The sequence below is a fragment of the Ctenopharyngodon idella genome, chromosome 7 (genome assembly GCF_019924925.1).
Source record: "Ctenopharyngodon idella isolate HZGC_01 chromosome 7, HZGC01, whole genome shotgun sequence".
NCBI lineage: Eukaryota > Metazoa > Chordata > Actinopteri > Cypriniformes > Xenocyprididae > Ctenopharyngodon > Ctenopharyngodon idella.
The window spans coordinates 6,138,514-6,152,367 of record NC_067226.1 but is presented as its reverse complement, the minus strand read 5'-3'; the positions used below and the strand labels follow the sequence as shown (position 1 = coordinate 6,152,367).

At 36.5% G+C, this 13,854-nt stretch overlaps 1 protein-coding gene across 2 annotated transcripts; it reads right to left on the bottom strand.

Moving 5' to 3' along the window:
- Positions 1-4,672: 4,672 nt before the first annotated feature.
- On the bottom strand, positions 4,673-8,122 carry isl2b (ISL LIM homeobox 2b). Of its 2 annotated transcripts, XM_051901623.1 has the most exons (6): positions 7,955-8,122; positions 7,446-7,635; positions 7,011-7,270; positions 5,945-6,231; positions 5,411-5,578; positions 4,673-5,245 (listed from the first exon to the last, which is right to left on the bottom strand). In XM_051901623.1, the coding sequence occupies exons 1-6, from the start codon at positions 8,010-8,012 to the stop codon at positions 5,129-5,131; spliced, it is 1,080 nt and encodes a 359-aa protein (XP_051757583.1). In that variant the 5' UTR covers positions 8,013-8,122; the 3' UTR covers positions 4,673-5,128. The 2 variants fall into 2 exon arrangements, with proteins under 2 accessions (XP_051757583.1, XP_051757584.1); XM_051901624.1 differs by lacking the exon at positions 7,955-8,122 and having other exon boundaries at positions 7,451-7,591.
- Between the last annotated feature and the right edge of the window lie 5,732 nt (positions 8,123-13,854).

Below are 13,854 nucleotides of genomic sequence, written 5' to 3'. Positions count from 1 at the left end.
TACATGTTGAAAAAGTTATGTTAGCATGTGCTATGAAAGCTGTGTATTTGAACTGAAATAGATAAGATTAATTGGTTCCAGGGCTACAACTCTGGTTTTTGAGTAATCAACTTAAAAATTTGTGTTTATTCTACAAATTATTAAGTTCCTCTAACACAATGTAGCTTGTTGGTTGAACGTAAATGCACGCAAAGTTAATTTTTTCGCTGAGCCAACACATTATTTTTTAGAGTGTAGTTAAATACTATATATTCTTTCACTTTTGCAAATTAATCTGAACATCTAAAACACGTCCCTGTCATCACGTCAGCCACATGGAAAGTTTACCTGTCAGCAACTGTAGAAGAGAGGGTGCTTTTAACGAATTAACCTTGAACAAGGATGCAAAATCTCTTATTTATTGTACCATTTTCATTTCAAAGCATTGACTCCGTGCACTGCTAGTATTCTGTTTTCTTTTACTGGGTGAAGTTCAGCACAGAGGATTTTACGAGTACCCATCTCTGATGTTTGATGTTAAGGGCAGCTTCAGTCAGTGGCTCCTGGTATGTGTTGGGTGCAGGCTTGAGACAGGATAAATGTTTGGCAGGGAACATGTTCGGCCTCTTTCTTCTCCCCTAGGATAACATAAACAGTTTTGGCACAAGAAAGCAACACTGACCCCAAGGCCAGCCTCTGACACAACCCATTCATTCAGTCTGTGTGTGTGTGTGTGTGTGTGTGTGTGTGTGTGTGTGTGTGTGTGTGGTATAATGTCCAGACCATGGGACAATGATGATGTACCGCATGTGATCTGTAGCAAGGAACATCCTGTATCCTAAAAATCTTGTAAACATTTACAAACCTCTCAGTTTCAAACCTATATGACTTTCTTCTATTGAACACAAAAAAAGATATTTCAAAAAATGTCTGTTTTTGGAACCTTCTGACTTTCATTGTGTCAACAAGCAGTTCATCAGAATGTCTTCTTTTCTGTTTCACAGAGGAACCCCCTCTTTGCTGTACCATTAATCTAACATATTTTAGCTCTATAATTATGAAGTCCTCAAAATACCCTAAGGAGAATCATTACCTTGTACATCATCAATGTTAGTTTTTAATATTCTGAAAAGATATTAATTTCCTGATTTCCATGCTGTATTTATGATTTATTCCACCTCACATTATCCTTTGAGAGCACTTTGGCACAGAACAGAACCCTTGATTCATTCCCCAAAAAATGAATAAATATACGAATTAAACACAGCCAGGAACGTCATCAGATTCAGATGATTTACCCACATATAGGCTGCTCTTTTAACACTCACATGAAATGCTCAGTCACTCAGGCTACACCCAGTGACAGCTGTAGAATAATATATTGCTGTTCATTAAAAACTGTTTGTTGTGTTTGATAAACTGTGCCTCTAAAGGAGAGATTGGTCAAAGGAATATTGTTCATCCAAATTTAAATGACATTTAATTTCCTTTTACGTTTAGGTTTTGTATGTCAGCTAAAAAATCTTTGGCAGATTTCACTGATGTACATCACTATAACAAGACATTCAGAGGACCTGTTACCAAAACCTAAATAAATGCATGGTTGCAAGAAATAAATAAATAAACTAATTTATTGATTTAATCAAACCTTTTTAGTTAGCAAACATTATTTTGATGAGTTCTGTTGACATAATAATCTTGATCATCAACTTAATATTGCGTGTAATTTTAACTGAAATTTCTGCGTTAATTATAATAATAAGTTGTAGTCTTGATAACTTTGAAATTGGGCAATGGATTTCTAGTTCCCTGCATGCTTTGCTTAGAACTGGATAAGGATAATAATTGTGTATTATACTTATTTAATTTAATGTGTTTTTAGTAAAGGGAAAGACTTCTTTGACATTTAAAAGAGATTTATGTTATATTTTTAAGTTTTTGTGGTTAGCATTGCGCTAAAGTGTACCGCTCATGGTTAAATTGACATGTTAAATGACTTATATTAGGCATTTGCTTTATGCTAGCTGTTAACTAGCATAAAAATTTGAACTGAAATGATTGGATTAATTGGTTCTTGGGCCACCATTAAAGTGTGTTGAAATTAGCTGGAACAATTTAATCTTTTTATTCTTCTTTTTGGAGTAATCAACTTAAAAACTTGTGTGTATGCTACAAAAGATTAAGTTCCTGTAACTCAATGTTTTTTGTTTGAACATAACTTCATTAGAAATTGTCATATCTTGAAAAGATTGGTGCAAACTGTTCTGTTATTTTGTTGCTTAGCTAAAACATTTGTTTTTGGAGGGTACATATTTCCACACAGTTATACCGTCATATGACTTCACAAAGCAAATATCTAGCACAAACATTTAGATAAAATGTTGAACAATTGCTGGCAAAATTGAAGAGACTGACTCCAGTTTGAGGATGGTTTGTTTGCTGCATGGTAGCCATTAATTTGAAAGCAATATTGCGCTGACCCTTTGAACGCTGCTGTAGAACACATTCTGTGTTCTCCTCATGCTGGAATGATAAAACATGAGTTATAGGTCTGTTTATCCCACTCTTAAAGCCCTGAGTGCATTATCAAACATAGAATGCATTAGGGTCGGTATTGTTAAAAGTGTTTTTAAGATCTAATAAATCCTAGTTATTTATGGAGCGATGGTCACAGCGCTTCACCCCCCACCATCTACTTTAATTTGGCCCGAGTTCTGCACCCGTACCTGTGTGTGACCAAAATCCCACTGTCTGATCTGATCCAGCCTACATATGAAGGAAGCTTCCAAACTTGTGGTGACTGTGTAGCTGTTTCTGTATCTTGCATTATGCAGAGGCATTATATTATTCTGCAGAGCCACTTCGTAGAATTCTGGACGTCTCAAATGCCAGATGCTTGTATTTCTTTAAGACTGAATGGCAGAGTCTGCTTGAATTCTGTAGCCATCGTGAACTCTGTTTTATAGTCTGTTATTGTAGAGTGGGTGGCTTTGACCTCCCTCCATGCCTTTAATGGGAGGTGTGTGTGTGTGTGTGTGTGTGTGTGTGTGTGTGTGTGCATATCCATATTGGCGTGCTAGTGGTGTCTTTGTGTGTGTTTATTCTTCTAATGGGAATTCATGATTTTAGTATGTCTTCAGATGGGTGGGGTTGCTTGATTTATAGTTCTATTGCAAGAAATAGGTTAAAAATGTTACTGTAAGGTCCGTGTGAACACACACACATAAACACACCCACATAGTTTTTAAAAGAAACGTCAGAAAACTATTTCAGTGGGTAAACCGAATCTGTGAAATTAGTGAAACCCCATATACCATTTCTCATTTTTGGCTCGGATGATCAAATGATCAGCACTATGTATTTGCAAATGGGTTGCAAAACCTTCCGAGAGCTGAGAACCACATTCAGAGTATCTTAAAATCTTACACAGGTTCAACTTTGAATGCCTTAATGCTTCCTTTCTGTCTCTGGCTGATTGATTAGCTCACCAGAACAAGCAAAAGAAGTGCTGGGAGCTTTGTGTGCATGGGTTTGTGTATATTTGTCTGTCTTGTCTATTTGCATCAGTATCAATAGCACCTGAAGCAAAAAACATATTAGGCCTATTTTTATTATTTAGTAGCTTTTTGTTTTGCCATATTTTAGATTGTGTGCAACATTTAATTTAATAAGAAAGGTTTGGACTGTATAGAAGTAGCTACAAAACAAACCCAAATCTGTCAGGTAGCTTATATCAAGCTTACGCAAGTCACTGTTCAAGTCCGTTTTTTAAGACATATTTTAATTGGCTGTATTACCTGCGTGATAACACATATCATAGCCCTTATTTTTAGGAAAAAGTCTTGTTGACTTTGAAATCTGCAGCCATATTTGAAAACTGATAAGCACTCACAATTAGTGAATCAATAAAATCACCGTTTTTCCACTAAACTAACAGCGTTCAGCTTTTAAATCACGTGATTTTACCTCGTGAATGGCTTTTAAAATAGGGATTGTTAACGAATAACAAAATAATTTAATTGGCCTAAACAATTAGCAATTTCATTTGGTTCAAGTTCCTGTGCGAACTTTTCTTAGTGAATTTGCGCAATTTACGCCCTGCGTCTGTGAATGTATTATTTGTTATTGTGATGGCAGCTCAACTGATAGCCTACGGATTATTTGTCTTGACACGTGAATTTGCCAAAGAAAATAGGACTAATCATTTTAGCGATCTGACCACGAAAAAGCAACAACATATTACATCACTCTCAGCCATAAGATGGCCATCAAACTAGTTTTAAGATTGAAAAAAAAAAAGAAAAGAAAAAATTCAAGATTTACTTTTATAAGTTCGTCGCCTCCAAGATGTTTCCAATTCGGTGAATTAGCTTATGCAGTTTATCATATAGCCATGTATGCTATTTATTTCTTTATTTAATTAGTTGATTTGAACAAATAAGTGTAGCCGTTTTACTTCTTTTTCTGCTAAAACAAATTACGTTTTATAAAAGTAACAGTGCAACGTTAAAAAACGGCGTTTTATCCATATTTTTTTGTAATAATTACAATATAAAATGATTGCATAAAATATTATGAATATTATTATTACTCTTATTATTAGCATTGTCTGTTTAATACTCGCTTTTTCTATACAAATTAGACATTTTTATTGGAGTAGCTACACGCATATTAATTGCAAATATAAATAAAATAATTGTCTGTGCTGATTTATTTATTTTTTGCGAATTGATGTGACAATAAATAACAATAACTTAATTTTGTTCAAAGACACAAATGGTCTGCATTAAATTTCACAACGAAAAACAAAATTCCCAACTTCTGAAAGTGAGTCTTTCGAAAAGAAAAAAAATGTCCAAAAACCACAGATAACGAATCGGTCATCATAACGAATATCGAATATCCATTTCGAGTGAACATGGTCCATTCATTTAGTGTAGGTCTACTATGCAGAGTTTCACTTTCCATCATTTCATTCCCAGGCCCGCAACGGATTTAGTGACGTATTTTGGGAAAAAGGTTCCTCTGTTCCAAGTGCAGGTTGTTGCAATACGTCTGATAGCGCTGTCCGGTGATGTTAATGGAGTTTCCCGCGTCCGTGATATGAGCTGTTGTCATGATTAGCCGGGGAACAGACGAGCAGTCGCTCTCACGTCTCCACCGGGCTCGGTACCATGCTGTTCGGTGTGTCCGGTAACTGTGAAGAAAGAGAGGTCACGTCGCTGCCCGATGAATTTCCTAAAGAACCGGATTCCGAGAAAGACACCTGAAAGAGAGAGGCAAAGTTAACTCTAAATAAATAAATACTACTATACTATTAATAATAGGCTAATAAAATATCGGTCTGGTAGTGCCTTATGCCTAGGATATAAAGTATGAAAACCACAAAAATGAAAAACACAAATGCAAATTAAATTTTTTTCTCACTCACCAGCTGTTGAAATGCAGGTTGATCTAAGTCACTCTGAAGTGCAAATTCGCTGAGAGCTTTCCAGGGTGGTTGGTAAGTCTGCACTTCCACCGGGTGTCCTGGCACTGAGGGGTTGTGTCTTATTGGGCTGCCTGCAACCAGCGCAGTGCCCGTCATACCCTGCAGATTCTGAACCAAAAAGTCTGCGATGAGGGACACAGCTACAGATCATTTCATATTGGCATTATAAAGAGAGATAATGTATCATAAAACAGAGGTAAATAACGTTTCCCCCAACTTTTTGACGAATTAAAGAAAACTATTCATGCAGTTCGAGAAAGAAATCCGAGTTTAAAACATTCCCCAAAACTACACATAGTAGGAGGAGTCTGTGATTTGCTTCCAGCCAACACTGCAGTCGAATTACAGACCCAATTAAAATCATCTCGGATCATATCAAGTGTCAGGGATCACTCAGAGCCGCACTGGTCAAACTCTTGTTTTTTCGCACATGGTAAATTTCTCACACTGAAAGTGCATTAGCGAGACACTTACCGTCTTATCGCCATGTTGCTGTTGTTGTAACTGTTTCATGAGTATAGATCTCTTCTTATCCTTACAGCGCTTGTTTTGGAACCAAACTCGAATGACCCGCGGGCTCAGGCCTGTCATCTCCACCAGCTGCTCCTTCATGAGCGCATCTGGTCGCGGGTTTGCGTTGTAGCACGTCCGTAAAGTGTGTAGCTGCTTCTCGTTTAACACCGTCCTCACTCGAGTGGTCTTCTCCGATTGTTTGTGCATGTGGTTCCGATGAGGAGTTTGTCGGACCGACACCGGGTCAGCTGAAGAAAAAAATAAAAATAAAACAAATAAATAAAAATAAGAACAAACGAATTTTTAAATGTTAAATTATAAAGAATAAGTTACATAAAACAGGCTACTAGCGAATTTAAATAATGTTGAAAGATAATTTACATTTCACCCGTGATATAGGCTAGCCTACCACATTTGCATTTTGAATATTATTAAACAAAATAATTAGGCTATTGTAATAAACCTGGAATAGATAGATAGATAGATAGACAACTGTAGGCTATTTTATACAACAACATTCAATTTTTCAATAGAACGAAATCTACAAGTGAATGTAGCTCTGGCTTTATGAAATATATCAATAATTAATACCAATATTAGCCTACGTTTAATTTAACTAAAAAAAATACTGTATTAAAGATTATTTATTTTGCAAATAATGCATTAAAAACCATGCTGAGTCTTTCGGCTACAGCTCGGTGTTTAAAGGCCCTGCCACTCAGGCTTATCAGTGGTTGACTAAACAAAGTTATCAAGTAGATCAGCCTGTAATTAGCTATTATGTAACAACATTACACGATTCCTCCCACAGTAGCCTAAATAATTACATTTCAGTTTAGCCTTTGGCTTTGTGCTGAGGGCCATCAGGTCCAAAACTGACCTTAAAGAAGCTCGAACCGTTCTAAATAATACTTGTTCGTTTTTAATTGCAATAGCTAATAATTTATATTGGACTATTATATATAAAACTTGATTGTGTCCAGTATTGCGGTATTCAGTTGATTGTAACTGTGCTAGGCCTACTGACCTGCCATGTGTAATCCTCTGCTGTGGATGTTTCCCGGACTAAGAGGGCTGTCGCCTGATCCGCGCTCCAGAGCCAAACCATGATCTGCCCGACACAGCAGGTCCTCGTCCCGGACAGAGAACTCATCCCCAGGCAAAAGCTGCCGGCTACACACTGAGCAGCGGAAACATTCGATGTGATACACACTGTCCCGAGCTCTCATGACCAAATCACTGCTGCTAAAGCCCAAAGTGCATTTTGCGCATTTTATACCGAACAATCTGTTTGATGAAGGAAAGAAAAATAATTTATTATGTGTAACGACAAACCAGATTACGTCAATCGTAGGTATTTCATGAAAATATCTTACTAAAAATATTGGCAACTGGATACAGATTTATGAAATAGGCTAATTCATTCTTTTTCTAAAACAAACCAAACCAAACAAAAACCTACCTTACATAATCTCTCTTGCAATATGTTTTCCCGTCCCGTACGAAGCAAGTGCATGTCTCGTCCAGGTATTGGTTGCACTCCACACACTTCAAACAGGCTGCGTGCCACTCCAGGTCGGGGGAGACCCGCAGGATGTACTGGTCATGGATTTGACTGCCGCAGCCTACACACATCGCAAGTCCGGACTTCTCTGCACATGAAAAAAATGACATTGTTTTAAGCTGTTATTCAGGAGTTAATTGAGCGTCGATGGCACCTTCAAGTGTTTTCTTATTAAAAAAAAAAAAAAAAAACATCGAAATCTTCGAGTTTATATTAACATTCGACTATTGCAAAATCAAGACAGCTATTTCTAAGAGGGCACATGCTGCAGAATCAGTAACACCGAGAAAAAAAAACAGGAATTGTTTTCATAATGAATTTTCAACTGCAACAGCATTTAACCAAATTTAAAAGCTTACTTTTAGAAATAAAGTTTTACAGTTTTTCTTACGGAAACAGCTACTTACTTTTGGAATGATCCCCCATATCATTCAAAAAAGAAGAGCTGAATATTATATCCACCATACAGGTTGCCTTAAAGAGAAGATTACTTGAGAGAGAAGAGAGAAAAGGTACTGCCCGCTCCCGGCTGCCCCGCAACTTCAGTCCAGAGTGAGGAGATGGAGAGGGGGGTAAACACAGGGGCTGAGAGAGCTGTCTGATGCACAAGACGTGACGTCAGGCGTAAATCCGAACTAAGTCGCGTCACTAGGGGGCAACAAGTCACACTGAACCCTGTATTGATTCATTTCACTCCCTAGACATGATCAGATAACTGTGCGTGTTGTTTCAGAACAATATGAAAACATCTTTGTATGCTGCGAGGTTGGCTGCAGGAAGGTAAGACATGGAAAAATACAAAAAACAAACAAACAAACAAACAAAGATTTAAGGTAATTTGAGGTATTTTATGGGTTTCTGGATTCACACTATATAGGCTATAGGGAACGAGATTAATCTTGCTAAGTGGATCATTAATGTCCAAGTAGGCTATATCATGGTGACATCTACTGGTTGAAAAGTTTAACAACAAACCCGAAAAAAAATCCAACACAATTTCATTCGTAACTATTTTACGTTTTGTCCAATTGGTGGCTTATTTGGATTAGCGTGAATCCAGAATCTAAAAATGATAAAGCACTGTTTAAGCACTTTAGACCGTTTTACCACATGATTATTCAGATTTGTACACAGACGCAGCCTTTTTTAACTTTAAAAAACCCTTTTATTCAGAACAATTAAGGGTTAGGAGAAATAAAAATATTAAAAATGCGTTTTCAAACTATTATTAAATTAAAAACAGAAATCAAATCAAATCATTAAAAACTAAACTTCCATACTCTCTCACTCCCCATTCAAAAAAACAACATTATGAGCATTGATACTATGTATAGGCCTATTCAATGATCACTCGAGATTCTATCAAGAGACTAGATATGAACATCAAATCCTGCTTTTCTGCACTGGTGGGATTTCAAAATGGCTAGCTTAGTTTGGATAATTAAAAAAAAAAAAAAAAAGTAACACTTTGTGTCCTTGTTACATGTACTTACTATAGTAAATTGTGCATAATACATGCTACTATAGCCCTAAATAAAACCCTGAACCTAAAAGTACAATAACACCTTAAAATAAAGTGTAACCAAAAATTGCAAGTACGCATTGATGTTGCCACACCCTTCTATATCGGTATCAATATAAACAAAGTATTGTTATATGAAAAACCCAATTTTGTGAATATTTTTTAAAGTGTTACAAATAAAGGACTAACTCTTGAACATTCAAAAACAGTGTCATAAAAATAAATGTCATGAGGACTATACATTGCCCATGCTTTAATTAAAAAAATTAAACTCTTTCGAATTTAAATTGAAACGGAATAGTTGTTATATGCTAATTATTGTTTAATTACCACAATAAATTGAAAATGTACACAATTTAGGGGAAGTTCTACATTAGCAAGCAGATAAACTTAAATATGGAGGAATTAAGGCTTGAGATACAAAGCACAAAATAACACAGTTATAGACATTGACACAAAATCTGTCTCCCATTATAATTTGTTTACACACCCGAGTGCTGTCAAAGAGCACATGAAAGAGTTCAAGTGCAAACAGGTTAGTACAAACAGAACTAATTAGAGGAAGAAATCTTTTTATATTGTAACATACTGTAGGCTAACCTTTATGTTTGAAGAACCGTTGACATTTCAAACTGTGCGTCATTCAAAACTTATATCTCCATTTTTCAGATTGCAGAAGCTTGTGAACACGACATGTCACCATGACGTATATTTCAGTTCCTCCATAATGGATGAATCACATAATATTTTTGGGCTATTTATAATTGAACTAATGGCAATGTCAATTCTCTAAATAAATGAGCTTACAGAGAGAATCAGAAATAGCCTAGGTTTTAAATTTTAATATATTTAACAGCCTATCTCTGCTTAATACCTAATGAAAACCTGGCTCCCGTCCATCACCCACAATTCGTCAGGGAGAAAACAAATGATTTCTGCCATGCATATAGACTACTGCACATCTTTGATCGTCGAGACGAACTTCATGCGATCTTCCTCCACTTCTGCATCCTCTCGGATCTCTAAAACCCCACTGACACCCAGCGCTCGGACTGAAGGGTGAGTGCGGGCGACCGGGAGATTCCGATCAGAAAACAACTGTCGTTAGCCATTATTATCAAAAGCAGGCCTGATAAAATATTGTTGAAAACAGCAGCGGTTTGCGGCAGTTTTGAGGGATTGGGCGCTCTCATTGAAAATTAATTAGGCTATGTTTTACAGTTTTACAGGTAGGCCTAATATAGGGCTACTCCTTTCTCATTTCTTACTCTGACTTTCTACCAGCCAGTCTTCTCAGCTGAAAGCTGAAATGTTTCCATCCATGTTCATAGTTTAATTTATGCAGAAATAGCCTATATTGATCGCATTATATTTCTTCTCCCGGCGAATTATTCAGTCACATGACTTGAGGCAGTCACATGACTTTTTTGCTAATCATCTAGGAATTTATTTTGTCAACGAAAAAATAATTTGTACATCTCAAGCGATTTTTGAGGAAATTTAAATCATGATAAAGCTTTCTTTGATAGCTCAAAATTAGTATAAAAAACGTAGATGAGGATTCTAAAATAGGCTACGCATAAGATAGGCCTAAGTGAACCTACAACTGAGGTCAAGTTAATTCTTTTTTTTTTTTTGGTATTTTCAATTAATACAATTGTATTTGTTGTTTGTTAGAATGTTATTTGACCCCTTTAGACCCAGTCATGTTTTGATTAGAGAAATTTCTCAAAATATAATTTGTTATGTTCTACAGAAGAAAGAAAGTTATACATGTTTGGAACGATATGAGGGTGAGTAAATGATGACATTTTTATTTTTGGGTGAACTATCCCTTTAAGGTTAATACTCCTATACTATCAAGTGAGATGCGCATGCTCGCTTAAACAAACAAAGCACTGTCCTAAATGTCACAATAAAGATAGAGCATGAGTATGATTTAAAAAATGAACACCCAGAAATAATTATTAGATTTATTACTTATAATTTAATTATTTTCTTACATCTCAATGTTTTTTATTCTTTTACTGAATGCAGTATAATAGTAGAGCAAGAAATTATCTACAAGACTGCCGCAAGCTCACTGTTTTTAATTGTAATATCCTCTACCTTTCTACTAAATTCTTAATGTGCACTGGACATGCATGTAAACATTAAATGCATTTCCTCCTGTGTAATGGGAATACCGCAGTGCAACCAACAAACATGCAGAAATCAAAAACAACATGCCGATTGACAGATTTTGTGCTATACCGTGGCCCATTATTTCGTTCAGAACCGTTTGATCCATGGCCCCATCCAATGGGGATAGGCCAGCTGTCAGGGGTCTGCATTAGCAGAGTTTAAGTGTGGCTAATGGCAGCTTTAAGCCCTAAATTATTTACTGCTCTCATCAGAAATGAGACTTAAAGTGCTGTGTGTCCAGCCAGCCCCAGAACAGCTCCATGTGCCAAAACCACAGTCAGAATTCAATGCACACAATTTCGAAAGGAAATAAATAAATCACGCCATGACCATAAATAGCAATGATAATTATTAAAAGTAATTCTTTTTCATCTTTATTTTTTAAATGAAAACTGTACACTCTTTAATATGATTTTTTTTCTTCTTATAAATGGCTTATAGATGATTTTAACACCAGCTCAGAATAACACCGGTGAAAAAAAAAGAAAGAAAGAAAGAAGAAAAAAAACAGGTCCTCATGCATGCTCCTCTGAAAGTAGAATCATGTTGCTTATATATAATTCAACATACGTCTGATTTAATGCAGCATTCACATAATAATTAGTATTAATTTTTGATTGCAGCCTTAGGGCATTTCTGCATTGTTGGCAGAGGAAGCAGTGCCAGTGTTGCTGTCAGTCTGGCCTTTTATTTTACAAATGCTGAGCTTGTATCTCTGCCCCTGCCAACACAGAACAGCTCTTGCACATTCATTAAGAGGTGTAACAAATATGTCTGTCACTCTAATGAAGGTAACAGCTCCTCTGCGGACCACCATGAGAAATGTGTATTCACTCCTGCATAGTTTGTTCTTTATTCATTATTATTCTATTGTTTTTAGTACTTTATTTTCCAAGGGTTATTTCCCAAAGCTCCTTTCAGATGCAGTTGCAGGAATATTTTTGTGAAACCTTTGATTTATGCGTAAAGTGGTTATAAAATTTGATGTCATCTCACAATAGTAGAAACATACAGTCTGTTTAAAAAATGACAGACAAACTTATTATACATTTTCATGTCTTTATTGAACACAATGTGAACATCAAAGTATGTGAACCCTTTTGGCAGAAATACAACAACCTTACTGCAGATCAGACCCACACAACTGTCATGAGAAATTTTGCACCATTTATCTTTACACCGCTGTTTCAGTTCAGCAGTATTCTTGGGATATATGGGTGTGAATCATTCTCTTAAAGTCATGCCAAAGCATATTTTCTTCTGCTGCTGTTGATTTACTTCTGTGCTTTGAGTTGTCCTGTTGCATCAAACAACCTCTGTTGGCTTTCAGGTGTGCAAAAATGTTTTTATGAATATCAGATAATGATTTTTCGACCAGTTAATGCAGTTTTTTTTTCAATTGTTCACATAAAGCTGTGGCCAAAAGAATTGGCAGTGACATAAATTTTGTGTTTTGCAAAGTTTGCTGCCTCAGTGTTGTGGTGTTGATTTAGTTTTTTTTCTAGATTATTGTGATGAGATGAATTTTAAAGGGGACCTATTATGCCCCTTTTCACAAGATGTAATATAAGTCCCCATAATGTGTCTGTGAAGTTTCAGCTCAAAATACCCCACAGATCATTTATTATAGCTTGTCAAATTGGCCCCTATTTGGGTGTGAGCAAAAACATGCCATTTTTGTGTGTGTCCCTTTAAATGCAAATGAGCTGCTGCTCCCTGCCCGCTTTCCAGAAGAGTGCTTCGGTTGCTCAAAGACAACAAAGCTGGAGAATCTCACACAGCCAAAATGACTAACATCGTTCAAACTGGAGTCGGACACTGATGGAGAGACTCAGGAAGAAGTTACAACTTTTAGAATGCAACTGGACGTCTCTGAATGGTTAGTGGATACATTTATGTAGGTGCTGTTCAGTTGATTCAACTCATTGACTAGCATGTGCTGTCATGTTAATCTTTTGTGTAAAACCCATATGGATGCCCACTATAGTCTCGCATATAGCTAGACCTTCAGACTGACGGCAGAAGTTCTGGGGCCTCATTTATAAAGCGTGCATATGCACAGATTTGATCTTAGAGTGTGCGTACGCTTAAATGCACGGCAACGCTCATATTTATAAAAACGGTCTTTGACATGGAAAAGTGCTTAAAGCCATGTCAGGGTCTGAGCAGACGTACACGCTTTTCATTGTCAGATTACTGCAGGTTTTTGGAAATCTAAGCTATTCTTGCAGCTCACTAAGGATTTGGACGATGACTGTTGATCTTTTATATGTAAATGACATTAATTAGGTGTTGTTTACAACGCGGGGAACTGAAACCATTCAGCTGCGATTTATAGATTTCACATCTGAAAGAGAGGCGTGCGTTCGTTTTCTGTGTGTACGTTCATTCTATGAATCACATGTACACACATCTGAGAAATGATCGTAAGATCAAATTGAGGACAGTTTCTGCGCAACATTTTATAAATGAGGCCCCTGGACTCTATCGCAGCTTTCTTTGGCCAAAGACCGCCCAAGAGGACATTTGACTGACATGTAATGCAACCAATCACAGTTCGTTTTGTTCCACGTCATGTTTAGGGGTGTGAAAATGTAAAGA